At 48.9% G+C, this 25,533-nt stretch overlaps 1 protein-coding gene across 16 annotated transcripts in view; it reads right to left on the bottom strand.

Moving 5' to 3' along the window:
• Positions 1 to 25,533, bottom strand: part of DIP2A (disco interacting protein 2 homolog A) — a 92,822-nt gene that overhangs the window by 34,517 nt on the left and 32,772 nt on the right. For all 16 annotated transcript variants that reach the window (XR_009532665.1, XR_009532666.1, XM_060100296.1 and 13 more), the window contains 11 exons: positions 19,973 to 20,092; positions 18,638 to 18,835; positions 10,672 to 10,763; positions 6,946 to 7,056; positions 5,426 to 5,549; positions 4,971 to 5,080; positions 4,529 to 4,631; positions 3,086 to 3,150; positions 2,773 to 2,866; positions 1,712 to 1,831; positions 185 to 299 (listed from right to left, as the gene is read on the bottom strand). Coding sequence is in view for 14 of the 16 variants with exons in the window: in XM_060100296.1 (XP_059956279.1) it covers positions 185 to 299; positions 1,712 to 1,831; positions 2,773 to 2,866; positions 3,086 to 3,150; positions 4,529 to 4,631; positions 4,971 to 5,080; positions 5,426 to 5,549; positions 6,946 to 7,056; positions 10,672 to 10,763; positions 18,638 to 18,835; positions 19,973 to 20,092 (1,252 nt within the window). In the remaining 2 variants the exon portion in view is untranslated. The remainder of the gene's footprint in view (positions 1 to 184; positions 300 to 1,711; positions 1,832 to 2,772; positions 2,867 to 3,085; positions 3,151 to 4,528; positions 4,632 to 4,970; positions 5,081 to 5,425; positions 5,550 to 6,945; positions 7,057 to 10,671; positions 10,764 to 18,637; positions 18,836 to 19,972; positions 20,093 to 25,533) is intronic.

The raw sequence follows: 25,533 nt of genomic DNA on the forward strand, positions 1-25,533 counted from the left end.
CCAACACAGGCTGCTGGACGTGGCACCTGGGGCTGCCCCATTACAACACCAACACACCTGGGAAACGGGCCCAGGGCCGGTCGCTGCTCTCGATCTCTCCTGCTCAGGAACAGATCAACCAAATCTGCTATCACGGGTAATTCGGCTGAACGAGGAAGAACTAAGCGTCTACAGGATGGTCTACCTGCGGATGGCCACCGTGAGGGCCTCCGGGGAACTGGCGCAGGGACAGATCACCTCCGGCCTCAGCCCTCTGGCTTGGAAGACGTTCAGGAACGCGTCACAGGAGGATATGGACCCTGCATGAGACAGAGTGGACGCAAGAGCTGAGTGCAAGGCCGACGGGCACGTGGCGTGGGGACGCCCGGCGCCGGGCCTGGAGGCTGCACCCCTTCACCTCACAGTCAAAGTCTCATGGGGAGGGGGTGGGGCTCTTTCCATGAAAAACAGGGCACGTTCTCAAATCGCCAGCAAACAAGAAGCCAACTCTCAGCCCCACGTTGTCTCTGAGGTCTACGCCACGGCCTCACCCGCCTCCTGGCAGCTCTGCCAAGGGGGAGGTGACCCAGGGCACTAACGGAGCCACAGCCGAACCTTCCACCGCTTGAGGCCCCGGCCACGTGTGCGCCCTCTCCTGGGCGTGCCTCGGAGCTGCAGCCTCTGCCAAGCGGCCCTGCCGTGCCTCTCCTGCGGGCACAGCCTAGCTCTCTGTCCCTGCTTCTCCACCAGCGTCACCGGGCCATGAAAACTCAGCTCCTAGGAGGCTGGGTGCTGCCCGATCAGGGCCTGGGTCAGCACAGCCCTGCACCCACTGGGGCCCCAGGGCTGCACCACGACCTGCACCCTCTGCACAGCGAGGCTCCAGGGAAGGAGGGGACCTGGTCATGCGTCCTAGTGTCCAGCAGAGGACACACAAGACCGTCCAGAGGGCTCGGAGCTACAGGGAAGTGACGGACACTCGGAGTGGCGGGGTCTGGGGTCTGGGGGGCAGCAGCCCTGGGAGGGGCTCCTGGTGGCTCGACGGGTGCACCGCAGTGGAGGCTCAGAGAAGCCGGCAGCTCCTGGTGCTTTGGAGGCGGGGCCCTTGGGGTTCGGGGCGGGTGGAGGGAACGAGAGGCTTTGGGGTGCTAGAATGTAGGGTGCCCTCCTGAGTGTCGGGGCCACAGCTGGACAGGGGATTAGATGAAAGGCAGCCTCTGGTCCAGGGCGGATTCAGTGCACAAACAGTGACATACCAGTGTTAAAGCAGTGAGAAAACTCCCACACACCCCCGCGCCCCCGGTTCTGTGCTGCCTGGAAACCCCACCAAAGGTCAACCAAGGCTCCCCAGGACACCCCGGGCAGGCCCTGGACAACAAGCAGCTACTCTCGGGCCCCGAGCAGAGACCGGGGCACAGAGCCCGGGAGGACGTGGGGCGGCCGGGAATGCGCAGTGGCCAAGCCAGGCTCCCAGGGTGGGAGCCTGAACCGGGCTCTGGTTGTATCTACACTCTGGTCAGACCCGCTCAGGCACGGACCTCCCATCCATTGTGTCAAAACCACTTTAAACGGAGAGTCCTGACAAACACGTCCGAGAGAGTGAGTCACCACGAGACCCCGAGTCACAGAGCAGGAGACACACCTGTGTCCACGCGGCACCGGACACGTTCCGGCTCAGCCCTGAGCCCCGGCGGCTGGCCTGCGGGGCGGGGCTGGGGCAGGCGGTACTCACACGGGTTCGCACCGTCGGCCACGACCAGCAGGCGCAGGGAGCTGAGGCTGACGTCCCTCTGACCTCGCTGCGCCAAGAGCGACCAGTGCATGTCGCGGGACTTCACCAGCGCGGCCCGGGCTGCAGGGGAGGGCGGGGACGCGCCTGCGTCAGGGGCGCGTGCACACAGAGCAGGCCACGTGCTCCTGCCGCCCGGCCTACCTAGAAATCAACTCGCTCGGAGCCTCTCTGCTCTCCCCACACCTGCCCCTCCCTCTCAAGCTGCCCCTCCCACAGCCGCGAGGCTGGGCCTGCCTGTGCTGGGGGCCCCGGGGACGTGGGGCTGCAGGGAGGCCCCCGATGTGAACAGACGGGCTGGGCCTCATTCCCGGCCCTGCTCTCACCAGCAGAGGCACCCGCCAAACGCCCCACCGGACTTTGGTTCTCCTCCGTTAGACGGGGTAAACAGAGACAGCGCCCAGCACACTGCAGAGCACGGCCCACGTCCACATTGGTAACGGGCACCATCATTGGTGCAGTCGACAAGCACACGGCCACCCGGGACAAGTCAGTGCGAAGAAAACCCGAGTCCCCCTCAGGGGTGACTAAAGGTGCCCCCGAGCTCTGCCGAAGCAGAGCCAGAGGGACGCTTAGACCACGCAGGTGTGGCCGTGCTGGGGAAGCACCGACTAACCACAGGTGGACAGCAGGGCAGGCGGGGCCCCACGGGCAGCCCCCTCACTCTGGGTCATAAGCCGCTTTGAGTAAACAGCTTTGCTACTGGTGGCTTGAAGAGCCCTAACTTCAAATCAAAACCCCCTCAGGAACTAAGAATTAGGAGCATTTCTGTGAGAGAATAAAGTTAGGCATCTACGGCCCTTGCAGAGAAGAGCTGTCCTCCACGACCCCCAGCTCCCCAGCGCTGGCAACTCAGACCCACCACGGCTGTAGGGCAGCCTGGCCCCGGCCCACACACGCCTGCGGTTCTGCACGCTGCTTTATTTTTTCTTAATCGCCAAAGATGAATTCAAAGAGACTTCTCTAATGAAGGATGAATCAAGAGATGGTGCTACTCCCGTTACCTTTGTACGCACACACTTTCTGAATCCAGGAGAGCGGGTTCGCCTTCATCAGCGCATACGGGATGCTGACCACATGCATCCTGTTCATGACGCTCTGCAAAGAGACGAGCGGTCGGGCCGGGCACGAGCCCCGCCAGGAAAGGCACAGAGCGTCGGAGCCCTGCTCGCATGACAGCTCAGTCCAGAGACACCGCTCACACCAACACGACTACGGGTTACTCCCTCAGCCATCATAGGGTTTGGTGTCACCCACGGATGTGCAACGTCAGCAAGCCTCCCTCTAACCGTCAGGTCGTTTAGATACAGCACTCACTGTTAACACTCCATGCCACAGGCCGGCATCCCTCTTGAAATCCAGCACATTTGTTAATGTTTCAGCTGAAAAGAGGACAAAGACGGTTAAAGCACATGTTTAACCACGACTTGAGAGGAGTGACCCTCCTCACAGGTCGTGTGCATTTTCAGAGAACCCCTGAGATGATTACATCATCAACACATGAGAGTTTTAGGAAAGATACACAGTGCTCCCAAATGCCATGCACCAATCAATCAGTAATCTTGGTTATCAAGTTACTTGGTTATTCAAATTACTGGAAAAACATAAAAGTAGAAGGTCATACAACTGTGGATTAAAACGGAGAATCTGCTGATCACTAATCTGGAAACACAGGGAGCAGCATACACTCCAGAGGCTGCAGGCTTGGACGTGGAGATGAAGGACCGTGGCAGGTCTCTCACCTCTCAACCCTACGCCCGCACACCCCCACTTCTCACGTCATCCTGCAGCCCTGGGAAATGTCACAGGCTCCCCGTGTCACTCCCCTTCAGAGCTGTTCCTTCCCTCCTGCCCACTCTCTCTCCCAGAGGCTGTGCCGAGCGTGCTATAGGGCGCAGCGGTAGCTGGGGTCCCAGGGCCGCTTCCCAGCACAGCCCTGAGCTCAGAGCTCGGGCAGAGGACAGAGCCTGGGGACGCCAGGTGCACCCACAGAAGGAACACCCAACAGTGAATAGGAAGTTTGGTTTGTGTGCCAGGAAATGCTGCTGCATTCTGATAAGAATACTGTACACACGTTCCCTTGTTGGCTAAAGAGCCCAAATTATAGGTGATACATGTACGGTTAGCACTGGATCTGAAGAAAAAGACAACCAGGGGACCGGATTTGATAGAATTTTAAAAAAATTACGTAGGCCGTTGAACACACCTAAAATCCTTTTCCAAAGGTCCACCGAAGTCTTGCCCGGTGCCCTCAGCTAGCCCTTGCTTCTAAACACTGATATGTCAGATTTTACACATACCACTCAATTTACTTCCTAGTTTTGTTCAATTCCAGTATTTTAGTGGAGAGAAGTAAAGTTCTCTACGTTACATAACTGATATTTCACAGTAAAGGGGGAGCTGCCTGTACACTGCCAAGAGACAAGCCCTGACCACAAAGATTCCACTGGTACATCCGAGTGTAAGACAGCTTAAGCCAAAGCCAGCCACAGAAAACAGTAAGAAAAAGTGTGTCCCGATAAGAAAACGCAAAATGCGCTGCCCCTCAGCTATGGCACAGCTTGAACCAGCCCACTGGGCACAGACCAATGGGTAGTGAGTGGGTTTCACGCTCTGTAACGCCAATGTCCCAACTCCACCTGTCCAGGAGAGCAGAGGCCCCGAGCTCACAAGCCGCACGACATGGATTAAACAGCAGATGCTACGCGGACAGCGTCCAGGTGCCTTGTGCCCGGCCGGAGAGCCACCCCACGCCCTCACCTTCTGAGTAGCCGCATGCCTGGGTCAGAGCCTGGCACTGTGCCAGCAGGGATGCGTGGGACACCGCGACCCCCACGGTGCTGCCTTCTTTGCTGGTTTTATACTGAAAGATTTCAAAAGCACAAGCTCGTCAGGCGATGTCTCTGGAGGCCGTCCCCCTTCACCAGCCATCAGATCAACTGGAGCGCACTTCACGCCCAAGCCCTCGAGGTGACACCCTCAGCTGAAGTCGGGTCACCCTGGGCAGGTACCAAGGGCGACAGGGCACGCAGGCTGGTCCCCAGGGGAGGATCTGAGTGAGTTCCCACAGGAAACCTCATCTTTCTGGGGTGAAGGCAAAGCACAGAAGCTGTCGCCTGTGATCTAAGCAGCAGCAGCTACACTCGGGGAACAAGCCCTGAACACGGGGGTCTGTTTCAGCCTCGCCAGGCGAGGTCACTACCTCGATGTAGGCGGTCCCGGCCCCCGCATCCTGCGCCGATGGGTGCCAGTCCTTGGGGGGCTTAGCCAGGTGCTTCCCGTCGATCACCAGCCAGGTGAGGGGGGGCCAACCTGTGAGGGCGCAGACAGGGACACGGCAGAGGCGAGGGTCAGGAGTCTTTGCTCCCCGCGACGGCGCCTCTGCCGCCCAACACGCAGCCCGAGATGCTGACGGCTGAGGAGCCTCGCCTCACTGAACCTTTATGAACTTATGTCTGACGGCCAGTGGCCCCCAGGCTGGACAGCACAGGTCTAGACCCTGACCCAGGCGAGGAGCAAGATTCCCCAAGGCCTAGAACACGGCCTCGCTTTTCCTGAAGGCCCTTCCGTCTCTGTAATGGTCACTGACAGGAAAGGACGCCCAAGGGCCCGGTTTAGCAGAGAACTGGGCCGCACGCTGCCCGCCCACAGGCCCACCTTTGAAGGCCGCCACCTCTCCAGTCTGGGCCTTGGGCAGGCCCTTCTGACAAGCGTCCGTGGTCAGGGCCAGGGCGACGCCACAGCTGCCCAGCAGAAACCCGACCTGCTGGCTGCCAGCATCCTGCAGAAACAGAGAAGGCAGAGGCGCTCAGCTCACACAGAGCAGAACTCTTTTTCTCAGCCCTTGGAAAATTAGGACAATTCAGCCCTGTATAGGTATATACTATAGGTATATACTATGTTTTCATCCAAATAAAATACAGTTGTTTTTAAATTTGAAAGATATATTTTCTGCCATGACATATAAAGTTCTGGGTAATGGGCTAATTTCTCAAACTTTTTTCTTGCAAATGACATTTAATACCGTTTTAATAAACTCCAAAAATAACAGCATTGAAATTTACACTTGATTTGTGTTTGAAATTTACTGACTAATATGGGCAGGCCTGACCTTTAGCAATCTTAATTATTTCCACACAGAATATGTCCTTCAGTAGAGTTTTATCATTTTCTTCTTACAATTTTTACAAACTCTAGTTTTACCCTAGGAATCCTGGTATTCAAATATCTGTTCATCATATATTATCCTTTGGGATATACTGCTTTTATTCACAAGCTTTACCTTTGGGATTCTTGAATATTTCTTGCTGATAATGCTCATGTGAACAACTGCCTGAACACTGGGTACCACAGAAAACTATGATTTTCTAAAATACATGCTGAGTCTACTCCTAAAATGATCTATTTTTCAATAATCAGATGACTGGTATTTATACCTAAAATGCAATAGCCACCTAGAACATCAGCAGCCCGCCCCGTCAGCAATGGAAGCTGATCGCTGTTATGGACGTGAACAGAAATGCAAGAGAATGTCATATGTTTAAAACTATCACTTAGGGGGCTTCCCTGGTGGCGCGGTGGTTGAGAGTCCGCCTGCCGATGCAGGGGACACGGGTTCGTGCCCCGGTCCAGGAGGATCCCACGTGCTGCGGAGCGGCTGGGCCCGTGAGCCATGGCCGCTGAGCCTGCGTGTCCGGAGCCTGTGCTCCACAGCGGGAGAGGCCACAACAGTGAGAGGCCCGCGTACAGCAAAAAAAAAAACAAAACAAACAAAAAAAAACTATCACTTAGAAGTGAGCTAAAAGACATCTCTGTAATGATTTACTTATCCCCAAGGAATGGAAATTATTATCAATAAACACACCATTTTGAGAAATGATTTAACAATCAAATCCCAACTTCTATGCATTGGAGGAGAAAATGTTAGTTTCTGTTGGGAAATTCAAGCAAGTGATACTGGCCCCACCAACAGCTGTTCCAGTGCCCTTGTCACCAGCGAGATACATAAAAAGAGTGTCTGGAGATGAAGCTGCTCTAATCTCTCTGAGACCCGCCCGCCTGTCCCCCGGCTCCAGACGGCACCTGGAGTGAGGAGACTAAGGCCTGCGAATGGACAGGTGGACTTCAGGATGAAGCCTCAGGGACTGTGAACCTGGGGCCTGCGCCGCGCTTGCTACCTTTCTTGTTAGTGGCACTTCGATGGGGACAGGAACCAGCTCTGCCAGGAGACACCCATAAAACGCAACAGTGAACATGACAGGGTCGCTATTAGGAAACACCAGCGCCACCTACGAGAGTACAAAGGAAAACCACGAAATCCACTAGTGAATAATTCAGTCGTCTGAATGCCTGCTGCTGAGACAAAAAACGTTACTTTGAGTGCTAACCCTTGGTCCTTAAGTGTCTGCAGCCATGTAACTTCTAGAACACAGTCTTTAGGTTACGGTCTTTACCCCGCATGTGACAAAATAATGTTAAACTCCTGGGGCTAAAGGCAAGCGCAGCTGGGTCTGCCCGCGGGGTCTAGGTCCAGCTCCGTCCACTCTGACCATCTGGGCAGCAGTGACTCAGGGAAGGATGCTATGGACCATCACCCACCATCAAGTAGCCCAGGTGAAAAACAACTGGACCTGAAGAGGGAACCAGGAATCAAAGTCTATCAAAAGATCTTCCAAAAGAAAAAATCCTGACACCAACGTTTTACTTGGACAGACCTTCGCTCAAGACCGAAACATTAACAGGGGAGGGTGGTGGGCAGAGAACTCAGCAAGACCCCTACAGCTGCCCTCGGAGTCTCCACGGGGGGTCCACTCCCTGCGCCCACCTGGTCATCATGCTACCACTGTTTAAATTACATATTCTATTACATTTACCTTACATTTTTATTTTTATCAAAAAAGTTTTAAAACACAGAATTAAAATGAGGAAAAGTACTAACGAAAAGCCACACCCAGATCACCCTCCCCCACTCCCCAAGGCAGCCACTGTTAACGTGTTTCATATCCTCTCTTTGCCAACTGCTCTCATCTTTTTAGACACTATGCTCACACTGCTGTGTCTTATGTGTGAAGGTATTTGGACATGTGTTTTATTTCCTGTTACTGTAGACAAACACTGAGCCCTCTTCATTCCCCACCTTTCTCTTCTCCCATCATCCCAATTTCCATTTCTTATAATATCTGGTTAAGTTAAAAGCTATTTATGGGATGAGGTTTTTCTAAGTCCCCAATATTGTAATAATAGTGTGCTCGAAACCTACATGGTAAGTCCAAATAGTATTTGAGGGGACTGTTGACACAGGGCCTTTGAGGGCTTTGGATAACTAATAACCTTGTACTTCATAAGACAAAATTTAAGCTGTTTCTGTATCAAAATTCTGTACTTGAGGTCTGGAAATCAAGTTTCTAGTAAGTTTGTTGAAAACGGCAAAGATCTCCTTTGAAAGTTGGTGTTAATAGCATTTGTCCCACGATTAAGAACTGTGACCTTTAGCCTCGAGACTGGATGTCTGGTAGAACATACATGTCCTTAGAGAATCTGTTATAAAGGTTGTGTTTGTTCACTTTTATAAAGCATATTATCACAGGAGGATGACCTTGCCATTCATTTCCAATCACTAAATCCATCGCTAACTGTGATCTCATCAATCCTTTATAATTAGCCCAATTACGTGGATTCACTTGCAAGTCGACAAAGTATCTGGAAGTCCTTGTCCTTGCAAGAACTTTCTTCAAGAGAAAGAAATTAGTGATTCTTAGGATCATTTTAAAGCACAACATAAGTCAGGGGTTCCAACAGGTCTAAAGTGCCAGGTATCATAAGGAATCATTCCTGTACTGTTTACGTTTCTATAGCCAAGCTTGCCCCTTCTCTCTGGTGGTGACAGCCACTGCCTCTTTCACCGGCTTCCCTTCCTCTGTGTGCACCGGACAGCTTGCTCGGAAATGCCCCGCTGGGTGTGTCAAACCTGTCAATAGAATTTCTAAATAACCAACCAGTCAGGCAGGCTCCTGGGTTTCACCAGCTGCCGACCAGCCTGCCCACCTGGGGCCTCACCCTTCTGTCCTGTCTGGCTGCTCCTCGCCCGCAGCTGGCGGTCACCCTGGGCCACCCTGGTGGCTCTCCTGGTTGGACCACTCACTTGTTAGCAGGAGCACTCCTTCTGTGAGCTTCCCAAGAAGGAGCCCAGTCTTCTGAGTCCTGCCTGTCTGAGAATGGTGCCCCACCCGCACATCCGTCGACTGCCCAGGAAGACCGCACTCCCTCTGGGCTTCCGAAGCACAGCTGTCTCCCCCAGTGCCACACTGAGAAACCGAGGCCCCCTGGGGTTGCTGGCCTCTGTGCACAACCCACTTTCCCCAGGAGGCCACGAGGTTCCTGCACCCTGCCCTAAGCAGCACTGGGGTAAGCGCCTCGGTGGGGGTCCCCGCACCGCCCGCCGGTCCTTCACCCCCCTGCTCCGGGGTATAGTCTTGCATCATCATTAGCATTAAAAACTTCCCACTCGGGCTTCCCTGGTGGCGCAGTGGTTGAGAGACCGCCTGCCAATGCAGGAGACACGGGTTCGTGCCCCGGGCCGGGAAGATCCCACATGCCGCGGAGCGGCTGGGCCCGTGAGCCATGGCCGCTGAGCCTGCGCGTCCGGAGCCTGTGCCCCGCAACGGGAGAGGCCACAACAGTGAGAGGCCCGCGTACCGCAAAAAAAAAAAAAAAACAAAAAACTTGCCACTCTCCGTTCCCCCTTCTCTTTCTGGAAGTCCTATCAGTCAGATGCCGGCCTTCTTGATCAAGTCTAATCTGCACCGTTTTTCCTTCCTACTTTCCACCTCTTGGTCTCCCCCACTAGCATCTTCTTGTTGATTTATGGAGCAATATCTTCACCTCAGATCTCCAGGGATATTAAGACTAGTTTTTTAAAAAACTGTTTTCTGTATCTAGCTCTCCTCCAAGTTGGTTTGTTTCCTCTGCCTCCCTCCCTCCCCCCGCTTCCCCTTTTCTTTTTTTCCCCATTTATTGCCCTTTGGTTATGCTCTTTCACGTTGAAGTTTCGTGGTCCGTAAATGTCCTTGGCTACTGGTCCGCATTAAAGACTGAGGCGCTTGAGAGCAGCCTGAAACCCCACACCACCCTGTCGCCCTACAGCTTCCCTGCTGGGTGACCTGACCTCAGGCAACCTTCCTCACTGGGGATTTCACTGCTAAGTATGCTGGCTTTCACCATCCTGGACCTCCCGCTACACCGGGGTTCCCCAAGTCTGGCTCAGTTTGCCTAGAGCAGTGCTGTGTAGCAGAACTTCCCACAATGGTGGAATCGTTCTTTCTCCGAGCTGTCAAATATGGTAGTTAGTTGTCAGCCACACGCAGTGACTGAACCCTGGAAATGGGGCTCGTGCAACTAAGGAACTAAAACTCTAATTTCATTTAATTTGAATTTAAACAGCCCCCTGTGGCTATTGCCAACCATGGTGGGCAGTGCAGGACGAGGAACTAAGCCCCAAGCCTCCTCTGAGTTCTGTTCTGGCCACACGGAAGAGGGAAGGAGATGAATATAAAACACACAGAATTTCAAAGTAAGGTCAATGTTTCTGCACAAAACTTACGCTTTGGAAATGTAGCACTGATTAATATCTGACAGTAATATTTTTATTAAAATCAATACATATGAAGTCAAAGAGAAAAGAGGTTTAAGAATCAGGAAAGGGGCAATAAGGGAGAATAAAAGGAACGATCATTTTACCTACATCAACACAAACTTTCTCCACGTTTAATATTTTTTCATCGCTGACTTAAATCCCTTGTATTAATGCTGTAAGTCTGAACGACTGAGAGAACACTGATGTCAATGAAGCAGATTTTTAGTCTCCATTCTCACTCACTCCAACAAAGGTGCATTTGGTTACTTACTCTGTCTCCGGGTTTAAGCAGTGGTTCATTCTTACTAGTCAGTTTATTAAGTAGAGTATAAGCTAGTTTTAAACTCCGACTCCAAAGTTTGCCTAAAATAAAATAAAAATACTAAGCAATGTAAAATTTAAGAAACTAATAATTAACATTTTAATGTAGCAATCATAACATCCCATTAACATACCATTATTACTCTATTGCTGAAAATTCAGGTAGCTTCCAATTGATAATTATTTTGCACAATGCTGCAATGAAGTTTTCTCTTAAAAACAACTTACAGATTTATTTTTCTTAACAGAAAACTAAAAGAGCATTTTATCATAGAAAATTGAGAATATAGAAAAGCCAGCTGAAAAAAGCATTCTTTGTTATATATGTACACACACACACACACACACACACACACACACACACACGTATGCATAATTTTTAAGAAATGGGATCATACTTCACCCTTTTTTCAATCAACATTGCACTGTGAATGCGCTTTCATGTCATTGAATGTGTCTCAATTATACCCCTTATAAGAGTGGCATATAAGTCATTTAACCTTTACAACAACAATTCATGAGGTGGGTCCATCTTCATCTCTGCTTTCACTCAAGAGGAGACAGGGAGATGTTAGGGAACCTGGCAGAGCCACGGGCGGCTGGAGAGGAGCGTCTGGACCCCTCCTGAAGGTGCCCAGCCCTGTGGGTGCTTCCCTGAGGAACACGGCACATGATACACGGGACAGTGAAGGGCAGGGGGAGAGGGAGAGGAAGACAGAAAAGCCTGAGTCCACCCCAAACCGGAAGCAGCCCTCCCACTCACCCTGCGCAGTGCAGCAACGCAGGAAGACAGAACCGTCCTTCACCCTCCCCACCCCTGGGCAACCATGCGGCAACCACATGCCCTTTGCTGTAAATAGTCTAAACTTGGGCACAACGTTGTGAGATAAGTGAACTGTGGGGCCTGAGAAATAAATGAGAAAAACAGTCAACTCAAAACACCGCTGCCAAACAAACAAAAACAAAACAAACAAAAAAAAACCACCGCTGCCTTTGCCTAAATAGAAAGGTCAACTCAAGATGTTAATAACTGTAACTGTAACACATAAAGATTTCCAAACTGAATCCAGATATTTATAAAAAGAAAAACGCATCATGACCTCTCCACAACAATGCAGAGGTTTAACAGAAAATCAACATAATTTGCCACATTAACAGAATAAAGGTGAAAAAAACTAAAATAATTTATCATTCAGGATTTTAAAAATCCTTCTTAAATTTGGGATGAAAGGAAACTTCCTTAATGTGATTGTTAAAAGTCATCTTTAAAAATTCCACAGGAGGTATCATAATTAATGGTCAGATATTGAAAGCTTTCCCTCAGAGAGCAGGAGTAAGTCAAGGACAACTGCCTTTTTACTGAAAGTCTCAGCCAATGCGATTGGGGTGAAAGGGGCAGAGAAGGTAAAACAATAAGAAACAAAACCGTCATTATTTGCAGAAGATGTGACTGCGCATAACATGAATCCTATAACTGAAATCAGCAAGGCTATCAGATATAATAGCAATATGCAAATAGCATTTAATATCTATCTGCCATCAACAAACAGCAAATAAAAATTTTAATGATACTATTTATAATAAGATTTAAATAAACATGCCAAATATCTAAGAATATGCGTTACAAAAATATGCAAAGTCTCCCCCCAGAAACTTATAAAACAGTACTGAGGTTGAAAAAGATTTGAATGAATGGAGGAACCTATCATGTCCATTGCTAGAAGGCACCATAACGCAAACGTGCTAATTCTCCTCAAACTGCTCAAGGCAACGATAACCAAAACCTCAACAGGTGTGTTTGTGGCACCTGACACAAACTGACACTGAAATACCAGGGCGAGAGAAGCCAAGATGCTCTGGAAGAAGGAGACAAGACAGGAAGACTTTCTCAGGTTAAGACTTCGCCTTCCAATGCAGGTGGTGTGGGTTCGACCCCTGGTTGGGGAGCTAAGATCCCACATGCCTCAAGGCCAAAAAAACAAAACATAAAACAGAAGCAACACTGTAACAAATTCAATAAAGACTTTAAAAACTGTCCACATCAAAAAAATCTTTAAAAAAAAAAAAAAAAAAAAGGGCTTCCCTGGTGGCGCAGTGGTTGAGAGTCCGCCTGCCGATGCAGGGGACACAGGTTTGTGCCCCGGTCCGGAAGGATCCCACATGCCGTGGAGCGGCTGGGCCCGTGAGCCATGGCCGCTGAGCCTGCGCGTCCGGAGCCTGTGCTCCGCAACGGGAGAGGCCACAACAGTGAGAGGCCCGCGTACCGCAAAAAAAAAAGAACAACAACAAAAAAAAAGAACGTGCTATTGGCGTAAGGGTAGAATATAAATCAACGTGATAAAACAAAGAACCCCAAACAGACCCACCCCCATGTGGACAACTCCACTTACAACACGGGTAGCACCAAGGTGACAAGAACGGGACACCTGCCATCTTTCCTAAAGAACTGACCCGGAGCCCAGGCCCACACCACACACACAAACTAAACTCCCTCCGGGTGGGCGGCAAGTCTAAAGGCGGGTGAGAGAACAGCAGAGCTAGAGACCAGGACGGGAGGAGGGAAGCCTGCTGCAGGGCCGTGAATGGTCAGGGCGCACAGTAAGCCGCCAACAAGGACTGGCATCCAGAACACACAAAACACCCACAAATAACCCTGTATAAAAATGTGCAAAAGGGGCTTCCCTGGTGGCGCAGTGGTTGAGAGTCCGCCTGCCGATGCAGGGGACACGGGTTTGTGCCCCGGTCCGGGAGGATCCCACGTGCCGCAGAGCGGCTGGGCCCGTGAGCCATGGCCGCTGAGCCTGTGCGTCCCGAGCCTGTGCTACGCAGCGGGAGAGGCCACAACAGTGAGAGGCCCGCGTACAGCAAAAAAAAAAAAAAAAAAAAAAAAGTGCAAAAGATTCAACAACACTTAACAAAAGAGAAAACCCAAAGGATCAAAAACAGGAAAAGATCTCAACCTACTCAGTCATCAGGAAAAGGCAAATTAGCACCACAATGACTGTCACCATATTCTCACCAGATTAGCCAAAATTAATAAGCCTGCCAATGACAGGGAGAAGGTGGGACACATACACTGATCAGGTAAGTGCAAACTGGAAAAGTCTGGAATTATCTGATAAATGTAAAGATGTCATAATCCCAGAACTAGCTAGCACCTCTTCTCCTAAGTATATACCCTACAAAAATGCACGCTTACACACCAGGTAGCACATACTGGAATGTTCCCGGTAGCACTGTCTGTAACAATTAAAACTGGAAATGACCCAAAAGTCCATCAACAGTATAATGGAGACATACATTCTGAAATATTCAATATTCATTCCTCAACAGAAATGAATGAGCTACAACTATACACAATAATATGGATGAATCTTAAAAGCATAAAGGTCTGAGACTCTGCTTCCAAGCAGGAAAGAACAGTGGTGGCAGACCAGCACTCGCGCCCAAAATGACTTAAAACTGGATAAAATGAAAAACCATCCATCAGAGGCAGCAAAGACAACTAGAGGAGTTAAGACCCCTGGGGAAACCCCTGGGAGGTGAGCTGACCTTCTGCAGCTGTTCTTACAAAAGCTGAGGGCGGGGCTTAGCGTCTGGCACCCACGGGAGACGAACATCTCATGGCTTTGTGCCCCTCGGAGTGCTGCTGCTGGGGCGCGGAGACCGGGTCTTCAAGAGGAGTCTGCTGAATCTCGGGGCCATGCACAGCGGGTGGAAACCTCTGAAAGGCCAGGCAGAGCCCCCAAGTTGCTACATAAGACAAAACCCATGGTTGGGGACACCCCCCGCAAGAGGAAAGGGTCACACAGATCACACCAGTTTTAGAAAATGTGAATAAAGGAAAACAGAAAATCTCCAAACTGAAGTATATATATAAAAAGGATGTCATGGGACTTCCCTGGTGGTCCAGTGGTTAAGAACCGGTCTTGCAATGAAGGGGACGTGGGTTCAATCCCTGATTGGGGAAGTAAGGTCCCACATGCCGCAGGGCAACTAAGCCCGTGCGCCACAACTACTGAGCCTACATGCCACAACTAGAAAGAAGCCCGTGGGCTGCAAAGAAAAGCCCGCGCGCCACAACGAAAGATCCTGTGTGCTGCAGCTAAGACCCGACACAGCCAAAATTAATCAATTAATTAATTTTTAAAAAAAGAATACAGGGGCTTCCCTGGTGGCACAGTGGCTGAGAGTCCGCCTGCTGATGCAGGGGACACGGGATCGTGCCCCAGTCCGGGAAGATCCCACATGCCGTAGAGCGGCTGGGCCCGTGAGCCATGGCCGCTGAGCCTGTGCGTCCGGAGCCTGTGCTCCGCAACGGGAGAGGCCACAACAGTGAGAGGCCGGCGTACCGCCAAAAAAAAAAAAAAAAAAAAGAATGCAAAATATAAAAAAGGCACGTGGGACTCAGAAAAGGTATTAATATAAATGTAATCAGAGTCCCAGGAGGACAGGAGACAGAAATGGGGAAGAAGCACTATATCAAGAAATTATGGCTATACTTTTCCAAAAACTGATGAAAGATACCACTCCATTGATCTAAGAAGCCCTGTGGACCCCAAGCAGGAAACTTTCAAAGAACCTAACAGCTAAATATGTATATCACAGTAAGACAGATGCAAGCCAAAGCCAAAAAGCCATCACAGGGAAAAAGACACATCCTCATCCAGAGAGGAGCAACAATCTGGCATCTCACTCCTCAAAAGATATCACAAAAGTCTTCAGAGTGCTGACAGATGCCTGTCCGCCTTCACAAAGGAAGATGCGGGCAGTCCCACAGCCAGCAGGAGAGGTTACAGAGAGAAACGCGGAGCGGCAGGAAGGAACATTCCGCAAAGGAAAGAAAGAACAGCACGACTCCTGACTCAAAAGGCAAGAGTAGTGAGCGGTGTCTTACGGGTGTAGTGGATACAGACTTAAATCGAAAGACAAGGAGAGAAGTACCACGGCAGAGCGAGGCACCAGAAGGGCTCCCGGGAAGCGCGGGACAGTGAGATGCGGGCGATGCCGTCTGGCCGCAGTCCCTGCAGGCTCCCTCACAAGGGAAGTCTGTGCTGAGCGGAACACAGGCCTTGTCCCAATGCCTCGTGTAACCCGCACCCGGAAGCTGAATTCCAGGTGGAGGCTGTCAGCAAAGCACACTCATGAGTGCGCAGCGAGCTCCTGTCTTAAAGAATTACAGAGCTATCTCTCTAACGAGCACAGGTGCAAAGACCCCAAACAGCATACTGGCAACTAGACTCCAGGCATCTATTGGAAAGGTATCTTGGCCAAGTGGGATTTATTCCAGGAATGCAAGCGCTGCTTAACATTTGAAAATTAATCAATGTAATTCATCAGGTTAGTGGAGGAGGCAGAGAAACTGTATGGTCACCTCGATGAAGCAGAAAAAGCCAATCCACGATGCGAAACTTTCAGCAAACTAGAAACAGAACTTCATTACGACAAAGAATTACTACCTTAAAACAAGCAAAAAAGCTACAGTAAACAGCGTACTTCAAGACCAACTGCTTTCCACCTAAAACAGAGAAGGATTCACACTGCACTGGCGGTTCCAGCCTGTGCAGTGAGACAAGAACGGAAACCGAAGATGTGAGAACTAGAAAGGCCAAGACAACGCCGTCATTGCTCACAGGGGCTCAACTTGTGCACAGGATGTCCAAAACTACTCATTAATAGACCAAAAAGAATTAATACGTCACTTTAACAAGATCACTAGATACAAAGTCACCATTTAAAAAAGATCAATTGCATTTCTATTTACAAGCAACAATTGAGTCGAAAAAATTTAATCATTCCATTACAATAGGAATAAATCTAATGAAAGAAGCTCAAGACTCCTGGACTCAAAAGTGTAAAACGTCACTGAGAGAAACTAAGGTAGGCCTTCAACGGCGGGATATTCCAGGGTCATGAGCTGGAAGATCCCATAACTGCAACGACACTGATTCGCCTCAAGCTGGACTATGGGTTCAGTGCACTGCCAATCAATACCCCAGCAGGATTTTTTTCTGGAAATGGACAAGCTGATTCTAAAGTTTACTTGGAGGGCTTCCCACGGCACAGTGGTTAAGAATCCGCCTGCCAATGCAGGGGACACGGGTTCGAGCCCTGGTCCGGGAAGACCCCACATGCCACGGAGCAGCAAAGCCTGTGTGCCACAATTACTGAGTCTGTGCTCTAGAGCCTGCGAGCCACAACTACTGAGCCCGCGTGCCACAACTACTGAAGCCCACGCACCTAGAGCCCGTGCTCCGCAACAAGAGAAGCCACCGCAATGAGAAGCCTACGCATTGCAAAAAAGAGTAGCCGAGTAGCCCCCGCTCGCCGCAACTCGAGAAAGCCCGCGTGCAGCAACGAAGACCCAACGCAGCCAAAAATAAATAAATTAAATAAATAAATAGAAAATGGAAATGTAAAGGGCCAAGAATAGTCAAGGAAATCTTGAGGCGCAATCACAGAGCTGGAGGACTGACATCCAACACAGACTCGTAAAGCTCCAGCAACTCAGGAAGCACGGATGGTGAAGAGAACAGACCCACAAGTACAGTTTTCACTTGACGGATGACAAAGCCGTATCTGGGGGAAGGGCTGCTTCTCAACAAATGATAGCGGGTCAGTTCCATTCATAGGAGAGAAAATGAGTCCAAGTTCACACCATACACAAAACTAAACTGTAGATGGATCATAACACTAAGTGTGAAAAGTAGAACGAGTCTTCAGAAGAAGACTCGGAGGGGGAGAATGACTTTGTGACCTTAGGTCTGGCAAAGACTTCCTACACAGAACAGAAAGCACAAAAAAGGGAGAAAACAGATAAATTAGACTACATTAGGTTATGGCTTCTTATTCATCTAAAGCCAGAATTAAAAGTGTTAAAAGGCAGTGCAAAGGGTGGAAGAAGATATTTGCAAAACATGTACTGGACAAAAGGTGTGTATCTGAAACATAAAAAGCCTTAGCAAGCGAACAGAAAAATGAGCCAAAGATCTGGGTACGTCATAGAAGGAGGTGTTCAAGCAGCCAGTAAGCACATTAGAAGCACCCTCAGCACCAGGCACTGGACACCACGATGCTTCCTCAAGGAAGGCCAACGGGAACAGAAGGTATCCAGTGCTGGAACTCCTCCCCCAGGGCTGCGGGGTGGAAACAGCTCGCCAGCTCGTCCCGAAGCTGACGCGCGAGTCCTATACCCACAGCAGCACGAACGCCTACACGTCCACCTGAGACCCACAGAGAACGTTCACAACAGTCCGACACGCAGCAGTCCCGGAGCGGACACAACCCAGATGCCCACCTGCCGCTGAGCTCGGACGTTGGCTGTGGTGCATTCTCACAATGAGAGACTGTCCATCAACGAGAATGAACTGACCACGCAGCACACAGCACAGGGGTGAACCTCAGACAACGCTGAGCAAGACGCAGCCCAGAGCACCTCGGACTGGCTCACGCCCAGCGGTCAGCAGGGCACTGGCCTCGGCTGTGGGGGACGCCAGCCTGGGGGCCAGAAGTGCCTGGGGGCTGAGTGCTCCGTGAAAACACGTCCAGCCAAATGCACGCAATTCGTGTTACATAAACACGTAGAATGGAACCAAAAGACGCCAAACACAAAAAACACATACTGCTTGACGCCATTTGTCCAAAGTTCAAAATGAGACGAAACTAAACTCCACTGTTCAGAAATGCACACACAGATGTGAACTCTCGAAACCACCAGGCAGGGAGTGGTCCCCCGGTGGGGGAAGGGCAGTGGCCCGGGAGGGCCCCTGGGGGGAGGCGAGGTACTGTTTCCTTGCCAGTTGTGTCCGCTTGTCAGGAATCTGTTCTCTCATGTCCCTCAAGCTGCACGTCTGTGTCGTGCAACATATAACATTTCACAGCCAGCCGGCGCCCAGCTACCTTCTGTTGACACTTGCCATAGGTGAGGGTGTAGACGGCCTTCCCCGTGGTATCCAGGGCGGTCAGGCACGGGGCTTTGGGCTGCGTGGTGCCCCACTGCCGCAAGGTGGCCAGCAGTGACGGTGGCCAGGTGCTGCCCACAGCCAGCAGCTCCCCTTTCAGCACTGCCATCTGGCCGCCCTCAGGCTTCGGCTGATTTGGATCTGGTTGCTGCACTACAAGCAAAACCGAATGTGAAAAGCGGCATTTCATAGAACCAGGCACATACTCTACTGTTAGGCATTCACATTTTATATTTTTCTTCTTTAAAAATACCAATTCTAAGAAGGCTACCATAATTTGTTTAGATTTCCCCATCATTGTAACAGTCACAGACCAATTGAGCAAGGATGGAAAGAGAGCTAGTCATGGATCTAGATGAATCCTGGCTACTGTAACCCCAGGATTACAACGACCCCCAGGCTTTCACCCAGAAGGCACCTGAGAAGCAGGTGTCCCCACTTATAAAGGATGAGAGTAGAATCACCACTTCAGTTTAGGCGCTCAAACCACGTTGAAAGAAAAAAATAAAGTAAAATCTATTATGTTTCCAGTGGATATGTCATCAAGATTTGCCCAAATGTACAAAAGACTTCCTAAAAAGCATTCATAGCATTGAACTCTGAATTTGAAAGGCGTGATTTGATTACACAGACGTGCCCTAACAGCCATGTCTAATCCCCAAGTAGGAGGAGACACCAGAGCTGGTCTGTGGGACTACCGCACAGCAGAGGTGCAAGGCCGGGGGCAGGGGACGGCCGGGTGCCCCGAGGCCCCAGCCACACGTCACACGCTGCTATCTTGTACAGGGCTTCACTTTCTCTTACTTTTCTACAGATTTATACTCCTTTCTGTTTCTTGGTAATTAAAAAAATAAGTCTATATTCTTTTTCTCTGACTATATATATCATTCATAAATGAGAGGCTAAAATCCTGAAGAGCCCAAACTTTGCTAAAGATATAATACTTTAAAACCAAGGGGAAAATAAATAAATAAATACATAAAACCACGGGAAGACAAGTATTTCAGATTTAAAGTTTAAATAAAAATTTAAATCGTGGAAGTAAAATGAAATTTTAGATGTATTCTAACAAAGTACTAACCACCGGAGCAGAGGCATGGAGAGACGCTGTCTCTTAACTACGAGCTGTTGACACAGAGCCCGAGGTCGTGTGTGACACTGAGGTCCCCATCACACACGATGACCACAGAGTCTGGGTCTGACCCACACATGAAGGACGTCTGCCTGTGTCCTCAGATGTAACGGCTGCCCTGTCTGCACAAACTAGTGTGCCGGAGTCGGGACACTCACCTTCCAACACCTCCTCTAAATCATCCACGAAGAACTCCTTCAGTGGAGGGCGCTTTGGTTTCTTCAGGGTGTTAAGAAGCTGCTGGATCTTGGAGGACACTCTGCTGCTCACGGGGACACCTGCCACGGGAAGAGAGCGCTGAGGCTGGATGCGGAACCCGGGTCCAGAGACCACCCGTGTGAGCGCGTCGGAACTTGTAAATCCAACCAAGCGCTGGCCCCCTCAAGTGGCCATTTTGGAATTTATTAGTTCATCTGACAAATGTTTACTGAATGCCTTCCAGGAACCAGAACTTGTTCTAAGCTAGCGGTTTTCAGAGTGGCTCAGGGACCCCTGGGGGTGCCCGAGACCCTTTCAGGGGTCACGTTAGAGACGCCATTTGCTCCTTCCCTCTCCTCTCTCACACGCGCACAGTGGAGGTTTCCAGAGGCCACACAGTGCGGGACGCCCAGCAGATGGAAGCCACCCAGACGCTGCTCTCTCGCCAGCTACGAGAGACCAGCAACCACAGCAGACAAGCCTGCCCTTCTCACGGCATCTCGTTGTATTAGAACTGTTTTCATAAATATGTGCTACTTATGTTAAGAGATAATGAGCTTATTATTGTAATTTTAAAATGAGTTATATATATATATATATAAATATTTTTTAAAATCTTAAGTTTTAATTTCTAATATGGTAAATGTACAGAGATATAACCCGCACAAGCTAAAAGCTCTCTGGTGTCCTCCATAATTATTAAGGAATCGACGTTCTGGGAGATGTAAAGTCAGCCAAGACAAATAAGAGTCTGCCCTCAAACAGGTCACCGTCTGCTGCACAAAAACCAGCAGAAATACGTACACGTGCTGGTGGAACACCAGCCTCGGTGACAAGCGCTCGGAGGAAAAGGCACGTGGGAACACAAGCAGGCGCGCTGGCAGAGGAGGCGAGGGCAAGGCCTGGAGCCGCAGCCACCCCCGTGCACCACGAGGCCACCGGCGCCTCCCTCCTCCAGGGCTGGGCCGGCCATTGAGCGCTGCACTCACTGGCCTGCTCAGCAGCCTCCCTCGTCCTTTACAACACCAGCACTTTGAAAGAGTCCACTTCTTTCCATCGTTAAGTAGCACAAACCTCATCCTGCATATGCTTGAGGTTTTCTCAGGATTCCAGTCAGATGCTGCATTCCCGGCTGAAGCAGTACCTGAGCATCACGTCCAGACCCGCAGGACACCCACCTACCCTCAGGGGGACGCAGGTTTCTGTCACCCGGGCAACATGCCGTCCAGCGCTCCACTATCGGTACTAGTTTTAGCTTGTGCCACTAATAAGAGTGTGAGACCTCACGAGTGTCCTGATCTTCATCCAGCTCTCTCCCTCCACTAAACAGCCACTGGTCATTCACCTGAGGCAAAGTTTACTGCAACAGCTGCCGAATTATTTTCCAGCTTGAGCAGTCCACTGACATTTACAGCAGATGCCTGACTTCCTTCCTCCCTTCTTGGTTCTCCCGAGAGGGAGAGGTACTGAAGGCCAAGACCTGGCGCCTCGGTGTGCTCACAGCTACTGCTCTGTGTCTTTCTTCTTCTAGCACATGGAGCTGAGAAAGTATGCTGTGCACATGCACACGTATGTATCCATGGATATGCACACCCCCTTACACATACAATACACATGTGCACACGGGCCGCGTAACAGACACAGGTCTCTATCCTAGAGCCCCAAGTCCACGCCAGGGCCCCCAGTGCTGTGCTCCACGTCTGGGTGCCTTTCTCCTGCAGCGAGAACCCCGGCTCCCAACACCAACACCTTCGCTCAGTGCTATCACACATACAGAATCCGTTCCAACTGTTGCACCCAAACCACTACAGAAACAAAGCTACGAACAAGAGTTCAAAATTGGTTTGCTGCGCTTCCTACACAGCCTCGTCCAGGACCGAGGGTGCTGTGTCCATCACTGACCTCTGTCAGCTCTCTCCTCTCACCCTCTTAAGGGTGGCTACGTAGTTCTTGGAAATACAATCAGGTTTGTTTATTTACAATTCCTTTCAGTTTTAGGGTTTTTCCCTTCCTTCCATCCATTAAGTTTATGTTTCGAAGGTGTAGAATGAACTTCTAAAAATCACAACTATATAAAAAGATAAACTCAAAGAAATGTCACTCCATCCTAAAGTCCTTCTGCCCACCCCACCCCATGCACCTGCGGGCTGAACCAGCCCATTGCTTTCTGCCTTATCCTTCCTGCATTTCCTTCTACAGAGATAGTAGATTTATGCTTGCTTTATTTTCCTATTTCTCACACAGAAGGCGGTGTACTACAAACATTCCTTTACTCTTCGTCTTTTCACTTAATGTCTCCTGGAAAAGCACCTCATTCCAGGTCATAGAGGTCTTCTTGCTACTCCTGGCAGCTGCACAGTCCGCCACGGTGTGAATGTACCAGGTTTATTCAACCAGTTTGAGAGGCTTGGATAGCAGGTACTTCCCAATATTTTGGAGGTATAGACAGTGCTGCGATGAACGACCTCGTGTGCATGTGTTTCCTTATTTTTAGAGGTGTGCATTCAGGGTAAACTCCTACACTGGCACTGCTGGGTCCAAACGGAAGTACAGACACAGATCTTACCAACTGCTCTTCCAGAGAGGCTGACCTGCTTTGCATTCCCACCAACAATGTGTATTTCTCTAATTGCGAAAAAGGCTGAATGAACATCATGTGTGAGAACTATTTTTACATTTCTTTTTGTGAATTGTCTGTATTTTCTGCTTATTCTCCTGTACTACAAGTTGGCAAACTTTTTCTTAAAGGGCAAGAGAGTAAATATTTGGGGCCGTGGCACCGTCTCTGCCACCACGAAAGCAGCAGACGATGTGGGAGGGGCAGGCGTGGCAGCAACTGAAAGCACCCTGAACCAAGACGAACGGAAAAACATCCCGATAAACACATTCTGGATTTTAAAAAAAGAAACTGGAAGAAGACGAGCAAAGGAAAGCCAAAGTAAGGAGAAGGAAAGAAGTAATACATGTGAGTAGAAATAAATGCAATAGAAAAAAAGATAAACAATAGAGAAAAACAATTACACTAAAACTGGTTCTTTGAAAGATAAACAAAATCCAGTGAACTCTCTAGCTAGAACGATTAAGATGAAGAGTGAGGAGACCCTAACTGCTGGTGTCAGGACCAGGCAGGACAGCATCGCAGGTCCCACACCAACCCACGACAAGGGAACCTGCGGAGCGGAGGCGAGACGGACAAACTCCTCCAAAGACACAAAACTGACGTGAGAACAGAAGAGGAAGGAACACTGCTCAATTCATTTGAGATGAGTATTACCTTGATACCAAAACCAGACAAAAATTCCAGACCAGTATTTATCTCAAACACAGACACAAATCCTTAACAAAATACTAGTAAATCAAATCCACAATATGTAAGAGAGGTAATGCACCATAACCAAGTGGGGTTTATCTTGAGAACATATCTTTGGCTTAATCTTCAAAAATCAGTCAGTGAAATGTACTATATTAACAAACTATGAAAGAAAAACCATGTGATGAGTTTAACACATTTTAAAAATCATTTAACAAAAATCATGATAAAAATTTTCAGAAAACTAGGGGAAAAAAAGGAATGTCCCCAACCTGATGAAGAGCATCTATGAAAAACCCATGGCTAACACCACAATTAAAAATTGAAAAGCGGATCTTTCCCCTAAAATGGGAAACAAGGCAAGTTGTGTCCACTCTTGACATTTCTAACTGACATTACTAGAAGTCCTAGACACTGCAATAAAGCCAGGAAACTGAATGTTCCTACAGGCAAACAATTTGGAAAGAAAAGTAGAATGGTATTCATAGACAATATGATCATACATGTGGGAATCTTACAGAATCTACCAAAAAGACTACTAGAATTAATGTAAGGTCAATATACAAGAACCGACTATGTTTCTATAGATGAGCAATAAACAACTGGAAAAAAATTTAAATACCATTTGTACAATAATAACATCAAAAAATATAACGTATTTTGAGATAATTTTTTTTAATGTACACATTTTTAAAATATTTATTTGGTTGCACCCGGTCTTGGTTGTGGCAGGTGGGCTCCTTAGTTGCGGCTCGCGGGCTCCTTTAGTTGTGGCATGGATCGAACCCAGGCTCCCTGCATTGGGAGCACAGAGTCTTAACCGCTGCGCCACCAGGGAAGTCCCTATTCTGAGATAATTTTAACAAAATATGTGCAATACCTGTACACTGAAAGCTACAAAACAGTGCTGAAAAATTTTTTTAAAGAGCTAAGTAAATGGAGAGATATACCATATTTATCAACTGAAACATACGGTATTGTTAAGATGCCAATTCTCTCCGAATTGATCTAGAGAGTCAGTGAAGTACCGGTCAAAACCCAGCAGGAATTCTGGTAGAAGTTAACAAACTGATTTTAAACTATATATTAAGATACAAAGGAGCTGGAATAGCTAAGACAATTTTTTAAATGAAAAGAAGAGTTGAAGACAAACTACAGTACACAATTTCAAGATCTACTATATAACCCCCCCCCCACACACACATACACATATATGATCATGACAGTGTGGTACCGGTATAAGGACAGACAAAGCAGTGGAACAGCATACAGAGCCCAGAAATAGGCTTCTCTCATATGTGGTCCACTGATCTTCACTAAAGATGCCAAAGAAACTGGATAGGGAAAGAAGGGTCTTTGTATTACATGATCCTAGAACAACTGGACACCCATATACAGCAAAGTGAACTTAGGTTCATACCTTGCACTGATATTAAACTTAACTCAAAATGAATCATATACCTAAACATAAAACATAAAACTATAAAATTATAGGAGAAAACCTTTATGACCTCGGGTTAGGAAAACATATCTCAGATATGACACAAAAATAGGATCCATGAAAGAAAAAAATGGTAAACTGGACTTCATCAAAACTAAAAACTTCTGCTCTCTGAAAGGCACTATTAAGAGAATGAAAACACAAGCCATAGACTGGGAGAAAGTACAATTTGTAAACCTGATAAAGAACTTTTATCTAGATTATATAAAGAACTCTCAAAACTTAGTAAGAAAACAAACAACACATTTTAAAAAGTAAGCAAAAGATTGGAACAGACTCTTCTAAAAAGATATACAGATGGCAAATAAGCACATGAAAAGATGCTAAACATCATCAGTCATTAGGCAGATGCAAATTAAAAATATAATGAGATACCTCTACACACCTATCAGGACGGTTAAAATTTAAAAACCGACAATACCAATTCTCAGCAATGATGTGGAGGAACTGGGACTCTTTTTTTTTTTTTTTTTTTTTGCGGTACGCGGGCCTCTCACTGTTGTGGCCTCTCCCGTTGCAGAGCACAGGCTCGAGACTCGCAGGCTCAGCGGCCGTGGCTCACGGGCCTAGCCACTCCGCGGCATGTGGGATCCTCCCGGACCGGGGCACGAACCCGTGTCCCCTGCATTGGTAGGCGGACTCTCAACCACTGCACCACCAGGGAAGCCCGGAACTGGGACTCTTATCACTAATGGTAGGGATGTAAAATG

Source organism: Mesoplodon densirostris, chromosome 5, assembly GCF_025265405.1.
Source record: "Mesoplodon densirostris isolate mMesDen1 chromosome 5, mMesDen1 primary haplotype, whole genome shotgun sequence".
NCBI lineage: Eukaryota > Metazoa > Chordata > Mammalia > Artiodactyla > Ziphiidae > Mesoplodon > Mesoplodon densirostris.